The 15,140-nt window shown below is 46.1% G+C and overlaps 1 protein-coding gene across 1 annotated transcript; it reads left to right on the forward strand.

The window, feature by feature from the left end:
* The first annotated feature begins 1,003 nt into the window (after window positions 1-1,003).
* On the forward strand, window positions 1,004-14,615 carry NQO1 (NAD(P)H quinone dehydrogenase 1). Its single transcript, XM_087827492.1, has 6 exons — window positions 1,004-1,043; window positions 4,422-4,586; window positions 4,696-4,826; window positions 7,746-7,859; window positions 8,907-9,008; window positions 13,088-14,615. Exons 1-6 carry the CDS (start codon window positions 1,037-1,039, stop codon window positions 13,391-13,393), a joined length of 825 nt encoding a protein of 274 aa, XP_087683618.1. The 5' UTR covers window positions 1,004-1,036; the 3' UTR covers window positions 13,394-14,615.
* The last annotated feature ends 525 nt before the right edge of the window (window positions 14,616-15,140 follow it).

A 15,140-nucleotide genomic window follows, 5' to 3' on the forward strand; every position in this document is an offset into this window, starting at 1 on the left:
GGCCCTGGACTAGCTGGGGGGGGGGGGGGGGGGGGGGGCGGGCAGCCAACGAGTCCCCCGATTGTGACGCGCAGGGGCTCCCCGCCCCCAGCGCGCTTTCCCGGAGCGCGCCCCAGGCCGACTCGGACCCGCCCGCGGGCCCCAGCGCGCTTTCCCGGAGCGCGCCCCCCGCCCCCCGCCCCCCGCGCGCTTTCCGGGAGCGCGCCCCAGGCCGCCTCGGACGCGCCCCCCGCCCCCCGCCCCCAGCGCGCTTTCCCGGAGCGCGCCCCAGGCCGCCTCGGACGCGCCCCCCGCCCCCCGGCCCCAGCGCGCTTTCCCGGAGCGCGCCCCAGGCCGCCTCGGACGCGCCCCCCGGCCCCAGCGCGCTTTCCCGGAGCGCGCCCCAGGCCGACTCGGACCCGCCCCCCCGCCCCCAGCGCGCTTTCCCGGAGCGCGCCCCAGGCCGCCTCGGACGCGCCCCCCGCCCCCAGCGCGCTTTCCCGGAGCGCGCCCCAGGCCGCCTCGGACGCGCCCCCCGCCCCCGACGCTTCCACCCCCGTCACCGTGAGTCAGCGAATCTAAAACTAAACAGCCGCGGTCGCCCGCACCGCCCTCGTGTCTCCCCATGCCAAGTGCGGGGGCAGTTTCCCCGGGGCCCAGAGAGAAACAAAGGGGCTGCCCCGCCCCCCCAGGGCTCCCTCGGAAACTTCCTCCTGGGGCCCCCCGCTGTTTGCAGGACTGTGGCCCTAGGGGCGCGCCTCCTGCCCCCCCCCGCCCCACGAGGCCCCCCGCACCGCCCTCTCACCCCCAGGGCACCCTTCTCCCACCTCCAGGGGCCCCTACCCCACGCCCCAGGCTCCCCTCCCTCCCTGGAAAGGCAGCCAGGACAGGCCCCGCCCCGGGGCCCGGGGCCCCGGATGCCAGGCGTGAGGGGCCCGGGTTGGGCGAGGCCAGATATAAAGCCGCCCTGCCCCGCCCTCAGCACCCAAAGGCTCCTGCAACCTCGCGGCATCCCCAGCCCGCAGCCCGCAGCCCCAGCCCGCAGCCCGCCCGAGCCATGGCCGGTGAGTCCCGCGGCGCGCAGCCCGCCCCCCGCGGCGCCAGGACCCGCTCGCCCGAGGTCCTTCCTGGACGCAAAACGCGAGAAGCGAAGGCGTTAGGGTCCCGGGACGAGCCCCGGAGCGGGGAGCTCCTCCCTCCGTCGCCCCCAGCACACCCAGGGGAGGGGACCTGCCTCCCGCGCCTGGCGGAGAAGCCGCGCAGGGAGACTGCGGGCCGCTGAGACGCGGTCGCTCCCTCCGATAGGAAAACGGGTGCAGGACAAGCAGAAATGCACCTCATCCTGCAGCCGCTGCTGCCCGGGACGTCCCGCTCGCCCCCAGGAGACTCAGCCCGCAGCAGCTCCTCCTGAAGGCCTTTCCTAACCCGCCGGCCCCACAGACGACAGGCTCCCCGGGGAACTGTCCCTTGCCTCTCCTCTCGGGCCAAGGCCGCTGGTTTTTTGGGTTGGTGTTTTAATCAGCTCTCTTTGGGTAAATTCTCCCCCCCCCCCCTTTTTTTTAACTTGTTGACTTTAGAAAGAGAGTGAAAGGAAAGGGGGGAGGGAAACACTGATTTGTTGTTCCACTTCTTGATGCATTCATTGCTTGACATTCATTGCTTGATGCTTGTACGTGCCCTGACCTGGGATCAAACCCACAATCTTGGCACATGCTATCGGACAATGCTCTAAATGAGCTACCCTGCCAGGGCAGTTATATTTCTTGCAGATAAGTTCTTCCTGTTTGTGTCTTTTTTTTTTTTTTTAAACTTATGTTTATTGATTTCAGAGAGGAAGGGAGAGGGAGAGAGAAACATCAATGATGAGAGAGTCATTGATCAGCTGCCTCCTGCACGCCGGCGACCGGGGATGGAGCCTGCAACCCTGGCATGGGCCCTGACCAGGAATGGAACCTCGATCTCCTGGATCCTAGGTCGATGCTCAGCCGCTGAGCCAGGCCCGGCTGGGCTAGTGTCTCATCTTAAAAGCAAGGCATAGGTGTCCTGACTTCCGTATTTTCTGGGACGCAACTTTGTTTTACTACCTAGGAAATGCTTGTTAATATTGGTAAGAAGTAAATGTATATATTGACAGCAGATAAGCCGAGAGAGTAAAAATCAGCGAAGCAGTGTTCAGTAAACACTGATATGACTGAGCCAAGGTAAATGACAAAGAAAATGCAGGACAGAGCTTAACGCACTCCCCCTTCTCCCCGTAGTGTTCAGCCCATGAGTCGAGTCGGCGGTGGAAATTTGTTTAGGCAGCTTCAGAAATTCCTTTCCATTTTCCCAGGCCTTCTGAAGCAGATAAGTCACAGCATTTAACTCCTCATCAAACTTATATTCCACCAAGTCAGATATGCCAGGAGCAAGCTTGGAGACCCTCATTTTGGTGTGTTCAGGGGCCTGACGCGTACACGTGACTGAATTTAACCTAACAGGAGCTGCCCATGCCAGGTGTGGTTCATAATAAAAGCAGGCAGAGAACTGAAGGCTTAAGCGCTCCTTTCTAGTTTTCTTCAAACAAGAAATGTTGCCAGTTCGGTCTCTCCCAGCTCCACCCACAGTCACCCCTGTTAAGCATCAGCAAGGTATGAAACGGGCACCGTGCTTAGGAGAAACGCTGGTGGTGAGCTGCGGGTCCCTGGTGCTCCTCCCCACATCCCCCACATGATAGCATGGGTTTACTTATGTCTCTGCACTTTAGATCATTCCAGCTTCCCCACTTACTATGTAAAATCGGGTAGCAACTTGCTTAACTTTTCTGTGCCTCAGTTTTCTCATCCATAATATGGGGATACTAACAGTATCTACCTCATAGGGCCACCGTGATAACTGAAAAAGTGCAAAGCACTTAAGAGCAGTGCCTAGCACATACACAAGCAGCCACTCATTGCTGTTACTGCAAAAGGAAAGCAGGCTTATTCTAACAGCTTCATCAGTACAGAGGTGGCCAAGAAAAAGTTCGTCTTTCCCCTCTGCCTCTCCCCCTTTGCCATTTCTTAGTTATCTAAGGAAACTATTAGTAGTTTCATACAGTCATTCCACATCATTTTTCCAATTTACTGCAAATCTACCTACATACAGTGTCCCCCAAAAATGTAGACACACACTTTGAAATAATTATAAAGGCAGTATTTATTGAAATACATTTCACTTAACAGCTGTCAGCTGTTAAAAGTGTGTATACGTTTTGGGGGAAGACCTATATGTAGCTTCTTTCTTTGTTTTTCATAAAAATGGATTCACATTCACTTCATTTTGTCAGTTAATATATCATGGATATCTTTCGAGGTCACAGTATAGAGTTAACTCATTCTTGTTAATAGCATAATATTCTGCAGTATATATGTATGTACCATAATTTATTTAAATGCTCCCCTAAAAGAGACAATTGTATTATTTCTAATTTTTGTCAATGGAAAAAACAGTACAAAACCCATCCTTGCTCCTGTGTCCCAATACTTTCAGCCTGTAGAACAGATTCTCTGAAGTTAGACAGTTATATCAAAGATGTATGTGCTTTGCCTGGCCGGGCGTGGCTCAGCAGTTGAGCCTCAACCTAGGATCCAGGAGATCGAGGTTCAATTCCTGGTCAGGGCACATGCCCGGGTTGGGGGCTCCATCACTGGTCCAGGGCATGCAGGAGGCGGCCGATCAATGACTCTCTCATCACTGATGTTTCTCTCTCTCTCTCCCTCTCTCCCTGAAGTCAATAAAGATATATATTTAAAAAAAAAGAGAGATCTATGTGCTTTTAAAATTTAAGAGATTCAGCCTGATTCATTTCCCTAAAGGCGGAGGCAGTTCACCGGCAATGTGCCAAGTTCTCGTGCAGTCTCGATAGCCTTCGATGTTGCTTGTCCTAAATGGTTTTGCCAATCCGACAGGTAAATAATGCCTCATTTTAATTTGCTTTTCCTGACAGGCCAGGCAGGGCATCTTCTCATTTATGTATTGCCATTTGCATTTCCTCCTATGTGAAGAGCGTGTTCATCTGCTTGACTTTTCCACTGCACCACTTGTCTTCTAATTATGTGTAGGCATTTTCAGATTTGAACTGTGATAAGCATTGAGGATTCCTCCTCCTAGTTCCTAGTTGTTTGTCTTTTGACTCTGTTTACTGCCTTTCAGTACGCCGTTTGTTTTTTGTTTTTATGTGACTCTAGCTGTCAAGCTTTTCCTTCATGGTTTCTGAATCTTCAGTCTTTCTTAAAAAGTATTCTCTATCCTGAGGTGATACAAATTCTCCCTTTCCTCCTATACTATTCTAATAGTTTTATTTTACAAAAATTTAGGTCTTTAATCTGCTAATAAGTTATGGCTATATGTGGTGTGTTAGTGGGATAGTTTAAAACAAAAACTGATTTTCCCCCCCATATGCTTTGCATGTGTCTAAACAGCCAGAAAAGCACTGATTGTACTGGCCCATGCCGAGAAGACGTCCTTCAACTATGCTATGAAGGAGGCTGCTGTAGAGGCTTTGAAGAGGAAAGGATGGGAGGTCACTGTGTCGGACCTGTATGCCATGAACTTCAATCCTGTCATCTCCAGGAAGGACATCACAGGCAGGAACAGCTCCCCCCTTTAATTAGGTCTTTGTGGAACTTTTCACCTGTGGGCTCTCTGGTCCCACCTTGGCCGCATGGCCTCAGCCCCTCTCTTTCATCCCTGCAGGTAAACTGAAGGACCCTGAGAACTTTCAGTATCCGGCCGAGTCTGTTCTAGCTTATAAAGAAGGCCGCCTGAGCCCAGATATTGTGGCTGAACAAAAGAAGCTGGAAGCTGCAGACCTTGTGATTTTTCAGGTGTGGTAGGACATCAGAAGGGGTGTCGGGGCACTTAAATTCTTCTTCTTTTTAATCTTCACCTGAGGATGTGTTTTTAGAGTTGAGAGAGGAAGGGAAAGGGGGGCTGGAGAGAAAGAGAAACATCAATGTGAGGGACATGGATTGGTTGCCTCCTGTATGCACCCCAACTGGGGATTGAACCTGCAACCTGGGTGTGTGCCCTGACCAGGGATCGAAGCCCCAGCCCTTCAATGCATGGGATGACGCTCCGACCAACTGAGCCACACCAGGCAGGGCAGGATACTTGAATTCTTATTGTCCTAGACTTGCCACCTAATTAGCCACGTGATCTTAGAAAACTCACTTACCCCCTTTACCACATTCTCTGTAAAGAAAGGTGATTCCTTCAAACGTGCAGCATTGCACAGATTTATAGGTACTGTGACTGGGGCCATATTACCTTGAAAATATAAATGCGACTTCAAAGATGGCATCGGTCTTAATCTTTTTTTCAATTAGTGTTTTTTTTATTTTAATTTTTCAATTATAGTTGATGTTCAATATTATATTAGTTTCAGGTGCACAGCATAGTGGTTAGGCATATTTATATAACTTATGAAGTGATTCCCCCTGTAAATCCTGTACCCACCTGGGACCATACACAGTTATTACAACATCATTGACTATATTCTCTACGCTGTACTTTACATCCCCGTGACTATTTTGTAACTGCCAATAGGTACTTGTTAATCCCGTCACCATTTATAGCCAGCTCCTAAGCCCCTTCCCCTCTGGCAACAATCATTCTGTTCTCTGTAATTATGAGTATGTTTCTATTTTAGTTTTTCATTTATTTGTTCTTTAGATTCCACATAAAAGTGAAATCGTATGGTAGTTGTCTTTCTCTGTCTGACTTATTTCACTTAGCATAATACCCTCCAGGTCCCATCCATGTTGTCACAAATGGTAAGATTTCATTCTTTTCATGGCTGAGTAATACTCCATTGTGGTTTATGTACCACATCTTCTTTACCTGTTTGTCTGTTAATGGATATGTAAGTTCCTTTCATATGTTGGCTATTGTAAATGATGCTGCAGTGAATCAGTGAGTGATTCATGGAATCTCTCAGTGAAGTCTGCAGTTCTTTCCCTCTCTGTAAGCACCCTGATCAGTTTGTGGAGCGATTCATGAGATTGACTTCTCTGCCATTGTGGAGCTTCCCAGCTGATATGCACTGTCCTGCTTACTGGGTTTCAGCAGCAAACCGTAGCTTTCTTCTGGAAGCTGCCTCGCCGTTTAGCAGTCAGTACTGGCAATGCCTAGGTTCCTTGTCAGTCATCTTTTTTTGAGAATGCCAGACGGTACTCAATGACTTTACTTCTACCAATTCCAATTAGCTTCTTGATCTTGAACATGGAACTTATATGACATTGGAAATGTCATAAGGGTGATACTGGCTGTGGTTTTTGCAAGTATTCAGTCATCTGCAAAGAATCCAACCTCTGAAGTCTTGTTCTACCCCAGGCCTGTTGTTACGAGTCAAAGCCACACACCATTAGCCACAAAGGATGCCTTCTTGGTCCAGGTTGTCTACTGCATCTTATCCTAATGCAGCCAAGGCAGCAGCAGTAGCAGCTTTCAATTCCGCATCTTAGAATCACCATATTTTAGAATTGGAAAAGAAGTCAGTGGTCTTTTAATTTAGCTACCATCTGATGCATACATTTTCTTTACTGTCAGTACAACTGTGCAGGTTGTCACTGCAAAATAGCAACATACTAAAGGGCAATGCAGATTTGTATATTTATTATAACACTTTCCCAACAGATGACAGGAAAAGTGTAATTCTAGAAAAATCAGTGTACTATGTGTGACAGTTTGTCAACATGGAAATAAAGTGTCCTGGGAAGGAGTGCTTTAATTCATACCAACGTGCCCTATGGGCTCGTCCCCTGCTCAGTTTACTCACTTCTCCGAAAATAACTTGAGGGAGAGTAAGCTCTTAATACCCTGCAAGCCAACCAAACAAGTCTATTTTCAACCCTAACCGCAGAACATCCACAGGGAAGCAAATCTAGTTGCCTGCACACCCTACCCATCCTTCCTAACAGCTGTGGATCTGGTCCCTCTCAATTGGAGAGTCATAAATGTGAGAACGGGAGAAGCTACTAGAGAAGGTCTGGGGCTCGTGCGGCAAAGGTCAGGCATCGAGTTAGTGACGGATTCAGGGTGAGAACACCACTCACTTTCAATCCTGCGTTCTTTCTGTTCTAAAACCCTGCTTCCTCAGCCCCTTCCTTTCCTGTAGGTCAGCAACCCTTCAAAGAGAGAGGGACTGGTTCCTACAAATTCCTTCTGTGTCCTAGTTGTTTTCTTCTGGGCTTGTTCCAGTTGTCACTGCCTTTGAATCATGAGTCAAGGAGAGAAATACCGGTACAGTGCTTGCTCTGCTTTTATGAGGACAAAAGGCACAAGACTCTCTCATGGGAATCCCCTGATAAACCTTAGTCACACTGATCATTTTGTTTGCAAATGTGAGTGGCTATGTTTATTCTAACTGGTACGATTTTACATCTGTGAGCACAAGGTACATGCCTCATATTTTTGATACTACACCTATTTTAAAGCAAGCACTTGACAAAAGAGTCATTTAGGCATCACATATTTGTTTGCAGGCTTGCTGTCTAAAACTTCATTGTCAAACGTGATTTCATAGAAACAAATCTTATACGCATGTGGCCTTCTTCAGACCAACCCAGTATTTGTACCTTTAGGTAGAAACAGGAGCGTCAGGTTGACTGACAAAAGATGACGCTTGTCTTTCAATGTGCTGTCTCCTCCAGAAGGAATGACACGGGCTTGAAGAAAGGCTCACCCTCAGTGCGGACCCTGAGCCTTGGGTCCCCGATCTGACCTCTTTGTCCTTTGTCCCCCAGTTCCCACTGCAGTGGTTTGGAGTCCCTGCCATCCTGAAAGGCTGGTTTGAACGAGTGCTCATTGGGGAGTTTGCCTACACGTACGCTGCCATGTATGACAAGGGACCTTTCCGGGTAGGTGGATGGTTCTGCTTTTTCTAACAGCTGGGTGCTGGGGAGATTCAGTCCTGAGGCAGAGTTTTGAGCACAATTAGATACTAAGGTCAGGCTTCAGATCCTTTTGGAAGAGATGCATAATTATGTTTTAACAGATATTTTGACATGATTAGGATTTGTTTTAAAATACAGGTAAGGGGTAAGGGGATTAGATAAAACTAGAATGGCAAACTACTGAGAGTTGAAGCTGGGTGGTAGATGCTTCATTATACAGTTGACCTTTGGATAACACAGGTTTGAACTGTACGGGTCCACTTATACGTGGATTTTTAAAAAAATAAATACTGTAAATGTATTTCCTTTTCCTTATGTTTTCTAAATTAACATCTTCTTTTGTCTAGCTTACTTTATTCTAAGAATACAGTATATAGTACATATAACATACAAAATATGTGTTAATCAACTGTTTACGTTATTGGTAAGGCTTCCGGTCAACAGTAGGCTATGAGTAGTTAAGTTTTTAGGCAGACAAAAGTAATATATGGATTTTTGACTACTTTGAGGGTGGTGCCACCTAACCCTTGCATTGTTCAAGGGTCAACTGTACTATTTTCTTTATATTGAAATTTTCCATAATAAAAAGAAATAGTCTGTCTTTGTTTTTCAGAGACACAGATACTATGCAGGAAACATTTTGAGACCTTCTAGATTACATGCCTAGATACTTGCCTAGGTATCTAGGTATTATGGTGAGACATAATAAAACAATAAACAGATAACTCATATTTGGCACTAGCAGTCAACACTGATCTTGCATTTCCGTGACAACCTTCCCTGGATTTGCCACACCCAGGAGTATGGCATCCTTGGCTTGTCCCTGCGCACCTGCCTGTGGCCCCATCTTCCAGGCTGGTACTTCTGCAGAGTCATACTCCTTGCCTCTGAGGAGCCAGCGTAGGAAGTAACATCAACAACAGATGGGTGGATGTGTGTTCTTTCCCTGGGGCTGTTTCATTAACTTCCTGTCACCAAGGAGATGCTCAGGTGATGACTTTTCTTTTACAGAATAAGAAAACAGTGCTGTCCATAACCACTGGCGGCAGCGAATCAATGTACTCTCTGCAGGGTGTCCACGGGGACATGAATATCATTCTCTGGCCAATTCAGGTACCTCATTTTCAGTGAACCTTAAGGGAGATTAATTAATTAAACTTTCTACGGGGTCCAAATCCTCAAGATAACAACTGAAAACACACCTGTGGTGAAAGCATTGTAGTGATTCAGAACTACAGGGAGCTTCCTTTCAAGACTTACCTGTCCTCCCAGGCCCCCATGCTTACAGAATAACCTCCGTGTGCACGTGTCCACACACCGCTCTCTCCTACCTGATAACTAGTGTAGATAACCCCTAGATTGGTAACACCAAGTGGTCTGAGTCTCTTCACATGACTGACTTCTCTCTCCAGTCTTCTGTCTTTCTCCAAGTGGGTGCTACAGCCTCACAGACCATTAGAGCTCCCCTCACCCCCCAATTTTAAGAAATGCTTTAGTTCAGCAAGTAAACTGAAGTCTGAAATATGCTTTTTGGTGGTCACTGGACTCTCCAAATTATCTCTTCTAAGGAAGAGGGGTGGAGAGAAGAGCAAATGAGGTGGTCACCTATAATATTGGAGAATTAACATTACTGTTGGAAGATAAATGGTAAGGACCATTCATTAAGACTCACCTAGTTCTATGGAGAGGCAGGGAAAAGCAGGCAGGAGTCAGCTGCCAAGCAGCTGCAAATCTCCCTTGTGGAATGGAACTTCTGGTGCATTTTTAAAAAAAGATTTTTTAACTGATTTTTTTAGAGAAGAAGGGAGAGGGAGAGAAACATTCACCTGAAGGCAAAACACCGACTGCCTGCCTCCCATATGCACCCTGACCGGGGATCAAGCCTGAAACCCAGGCATGTGTCCTGATCATGAATCTAACCAGCAACATTTCAGTGCATGGACAATGCCCAGCTGACTGAGCCACGCTGCCTGGGATGAACTCCTGGCACTTTTGGCAGAGGATCCCAGGCTGGCACCGTTTTAAGGTTTTATTCATATAAAGAAGAGCACAGAGTGATTAAAGATGGCAGTGGACTGAGTGGAAGGTACACTGACACTCTCCCCAGACCAAACTGGAATTACAACTAAAATATCAAAAAACCATCCTGGGTAATCAGCTGCAACTGAAGTGAGCTGGGGAGCACCCTCATAACCAAAGAGGAAAAGGGGAGACAGCCCAGAGACTGGTGGGAAGTGCGGAGTCACAAGAGGGCTGCCCGGGCTCCCACAGGCAACAGCTGAAGGTCCCGGGGGATATCTCAGCTGTGGGGGGTTCCCACTGAGGACTCGGGCCTAAACCCCAGGCTGGGCTGCCCAGCCAAGAGCACGAGGACTGAGAAAGGCGCCCACATAACATCTGGCTGTGAAAAGCTGTTGGGTTTCTGTCTGCCAGGAAGAGATAGCTGGAAATGCAGGTACCCTCTTAAAGAGCCAATGCACAAAGTTTCATGTGCAGCCACTCACCTTGGGCTCCAGCAGAGGGAGGGCAGAGTAGTCTGGAGCTGTATGAAGATAATCTAGGGTTGTAGGCTCTGGAGATAGAGATCAGAAGGCACCCATCTGGATTCCTGTGCCGAGTCATTCCCCGATACTGTAGAGGACCTCTTTCTCAAGTAGACATTTACCTTCCAAGCAGCTTTTGCCTGAAGGGGAAGCAATTACCCCACCCTGCTGTAAAACCTCTCGCTCTACCCAGAGGAGTTTCTACAGACTGAGGCTCATTAAGAGAATCAGATTAATCAGCCTGCAGGCAGAGGCAGACCTCAGAGTGCTTTGAGTCTTTTCCTGATCTGCTTCTGGACCCGGGCCTTGGAAAAGCAGACTTTGGTGTGCATCTTGGTCCTGGCAAACGCACCCAGCCCCAGCAGAGGAGACCTCAAGCCGAGGGTTATTGATAGCTCCAAACACGGTACTCAGGGCCAGTCATAAACTGTGTTGGACACTGACCTGCACCAGAGAGCCTCCAAAAAGACTGAGAGTCCTAGCAGATCTACCTAATACATAGAAACAAACCCCAACAGGCAGCCAAAATGGGGAGACAAACACACAAGCCTCAAATGAAAGAACAAGAGAAGTCTCCAGAAAAAGAGCTAAATGAAATGGAGATAAGCAATCTATCAGATATAGAGTTCAGAATGCTGATTATAAGGATCCTCAACAGCATGGAAAAAGATATGGAAACTATGAAGGAAATTAAGAACAACATAGCAGAAATAATACATTGGAAGGAATAAACAGCAGATTAGAGGAAGCTGAGGGTCGGATCAGCGAATTAGAACACAGGGTAGAAAAAAAAATCACTCAACCAGAGATCCAAAAAGAAAAAACAATTTAAAAAAAGGAGGATAGTCTAAGGGAGCTGTGGGACAGCATGAAACATAACAATATTCATATCATATGAGTGCCAGAAGAGGTCAAAAGTAAGCAAGGGTTAGAGAACCTGTTTGAAGAAATAATGGCAGAAAACTTCCCTAACCTGGTGAAGGAAAAAGTCACACAAGTTCAGAAGGCACAGAGAGTCCCAAGCAAGAAGAATCCAAAGAGGGCCATGCCCAGACACATCATAATTAAAATGCCAAAAAATTCTAGACAGAGAGAATATTAAAGGCAGCAAGAGAAAAGCAATCTGATACCTACAAAGGAGCTCCCATAAGGCCGTCAGATGATTTCTCATCAAACTCTACGGGCCAGATGGGAATGGCATGAAGTATTTAAAGTAGTGCAAAACAAGGATCTGAAACCAAGACTACTATATCCAGCAAAGCTATCATTCAAAATAGATGGTGAAATAAAGAGCTTTCCAGACCAAAAAAGGCTAAAGGAGTTTATCACCACCAATTTCAGGAAATGTTAAAGGGACTGCTGTAATAATAATAAGAAACAGAGAAACATAGGCATAAAGAATTAAAATGGCAATAAGTCAGGACCTATCAATAATAACTTCAAGGATTTTAAGGGAGAGATCAACAGCAATACAGTCATAGTCATGGACTTTAACACCCCACTGACTTCACTGGATAGATCTTCCAGACAAAAAGTCAACACAGAAAGGGTGACTAAAGGGCACACTAAATCAGATGATTTAATTGATATTTACAGAACATTTTACCCCAACGCTGCAGAATATACATTCCTCTCAAGTGCACATGGGTCATTCTCAAAGATAGACCACATGTTAGGACACAAAACAAGTATCTACAAGTTCAAGAATATTGAAATCATATCAAGCATCTCAGATCACAAGGGCATGACATTAGAAATCAACTACAGTAAAAACACTCAAAAACATTCAAACACATGGAGGCTAAATAACATGTTATTAAACAATGAGTGGGTTACCAATAAGATCAAGAAAGAAATCAAAAACTTCCTGGGAACAAATAAAATGAACACACAACCACCCAAAATCAATGGGACACAGCGAAAGCAGTCCTAAGAGGGAAGTTCATAGCGCTACAGGCCTACCTCAAAAAGCAAGAAAAATTTTTAGTAAACTGTCTAACTCTACAACTTAAAGAATTAGAAAGCTCCCCTGTGAAGTCATCCAGACCAGGGTTTTTGTTTGCTGCGAGTTTTTTTATTACTGCTTCAATTTCATCAGTTGTTATTAACCTATTCAAGTTTTCTGATTCTTCCTGATTCCATTTTACATGATCTCACTCATGTGTAGAATCTAATAAAATAGATTGAGGAACAAAATAGATCCAGAGACATAGAAGCATGGAGCAGACTGCGGGATCTCAGTGGGAAGGCGGGGGTGGGGGATTGGGTGGGGAGAGATTAATCAAAGAATTTATATGCATGTATGCATAACCCATGGACAGACAATAGTGTGGTGAAGGCTGGGGGGGGGGAGGCAGATGCAGGATGGAGGGGATCAGTGGGGGGGGGGGGAAGGGGATATCTATAATACTTTCAACAATAAAGATAAAAAAAAGAAGAGCACAGCTGAATAGGCTAAAAATAGGTAACAGCTAGGTATGAAGAGCAGAAAGCGAGAGAATAGAGCTCTAAACGGATTCTCCAGGGTGCCTCAGGCCTCCACATCAGAGGGTCTTATTGGGAAGCCCGGATTAACCTTTGTGATTTGCATATGGTACAGGCTGTTAGGGGTTTGTACGTGACTCGCCTTTGTGCTTTGTGTATCCCCAGAGTGGCACCCTGCATTTCTGTGGCTTCCAGGTCTTAGAACCTCAACTGACATACAGCATTGGGCATGTTCCCGCGGATACCCGCCTTCAGATCCTGGAAGGATGGAAGAAACGGCTGGAGAATATTTGGGATGAGACTGCACTGTATTTTGCTCCTACTGGTTTCTTTGACCTAAACTTCCAGGCAGGATTCTTAATGAAAAAGGAGGTCCAGGAACAGCAGAAAAACAAGAAGTTTGGCCTTTCTGTGGGTCATCACTTGGGCAAATCCATCCCACCCGAAAACCAGATCAAAGCCAGAGAGTAAGATACACAGGACTTGATTTCCTTCTAAAATGTAGCCAAATCTAGGTATCTTTTTCAGGCTTCCTTTAGTTTTTAAGATTTGTGTTTTTCTTAAAACACAAGGGGAGAGAATAGACTATTCATACATTTTTGGGTAGTTTTATTAAACATAACTGATTCTTACAATTGCTATCATGGCAAAATCTGATTAGGTTCAAGAGGCCACTCAAAATATAAAGTAGGGAAAGGTACAGAAAGATGCTAGACAATATTCTTTAAGGTCGTGCACACAACTTAATCCCTCTTTTAGGGATAAATCTTTAGGGTTAAATCTGGCTAGAAAGCATCGAATGATTTATTTTTCTTTTCATTACCTCTCTGTGGTTTACAGCAAAAGGGAATTCCCCAGAGAAAGCAATGACTTAATCTGTCGGACCTGAGGGACTTGTTTAGTAGTTAGTAATCTATGCTTGTTTGTGATATACATTGGTTTTAGTTACTGCATAGTGACTGATATGCCTCATATGAGTGTGGTTATTCTTCCTTTAACTCCTATTACTTGTATACAGTGTGCACAGATACCCTGAAATGAAAAGCTAATAAAAGTCTCCTTTAACTCAATTTTCTAATGTACTGTCTGTAGAAATAAAACAACTATCTGTATACTACAATTTGCTACAATGACTGAATTCAAGAAAAGAAATAGTACCCCAATTCTTAAAAAACAGCCTTACAATTCTTACAAACACTGCTTTATTTCTGATCTATATGACCATCTGGAAAGTTTTTCCTGTATCATTGCTAAACTGGTAACTTTCCTTTTGAGGATGTATTTGGTCCCACAATTTCTGGGATAAAATTGTAAACCTAGAGTTCGATTTACTTTGGTGAACGATTTTGGCACAATATTCTTATTTCACCTTGAACTTGTTAAGCGCAGCTCCATAGAGCTGGAACGTGAGGAGAGACTGCCCTCTTGTGGTGCACTGGAAGAAAAGAGCAAATGATGCAAAGCAAGGTTGCCTGGTACTGGGAGCAGCTTCCTACCTGCCAAGAAAATGATGGCGTCAGGCTAGGGAACCTTGGTTGCCAGATGCCGACAGTCACTGGGTATTTTTTCCTTTTACAGCATCCATGATGACACATGGCTTGGTGCTTCAGTTTGAAAATATTTTCTTTTGCCTTCATCCTCACTGCAATTTTGTATATGTTTCTAGAAGTTCCAAATGAAATAAAATCCATTTCTGCAAAACAAACCAGTGCTCTTTGATTTCAGTGAAGTTTGAGAAAGGGGCATTCATGCAAAAGTGGAACCTCCTGAGGAGGATGGGGTGAGAGGATTCAGCAATAAAATATGACCAGAGCCTATCAGGTGACTTGGCTTGAGAGTTTACCCAACAGGGCTGCTTCATACTGAATGGTAATGAAACACTGATTAAGACCCTCTTGGGAAATTTAAATGACATTTAAATATATATATATATCTTTATTGATTTCAGAGGGAGGAAAGGGGAGGGAGGAAGAGATAGAAACATCAATGATGAGAGAGTCATTGATCGGCTGCCTCCTGCAAGCCCCCTACTGGGGATCGAGCCCGCAACCGGGGAATGTGCCCTGACAGGGAATCAAACCGCGATCTCCCGGATCATAGGTCGATGCTCAACCACTGAGCCACGCCAGCCAGGCTTTAAAGGACATTTAAAGATCCAGGAAAGAAGAGTGGTGTAGAAATCAAGAAAAACAATGCAATAAACAAATGCCAGGGGGCA

The sequence above is a fragment of the Miniopterus natalensis genome, chromosome 18 (genome assembly GCF_054644295.1).
Source record: "Miniopterus natalensis isolate mMinNat1 chromosome 18, mMinNat1.hap1, whole genome shotgun sequence".
In the NCBI taxonomy this organism is placed as follows: Eukaryota; Metazoa; Chordata; class Mammalia; order Chiroptera; family Miniopteridae; genus Miniopterus; species Miniopterus natalensis.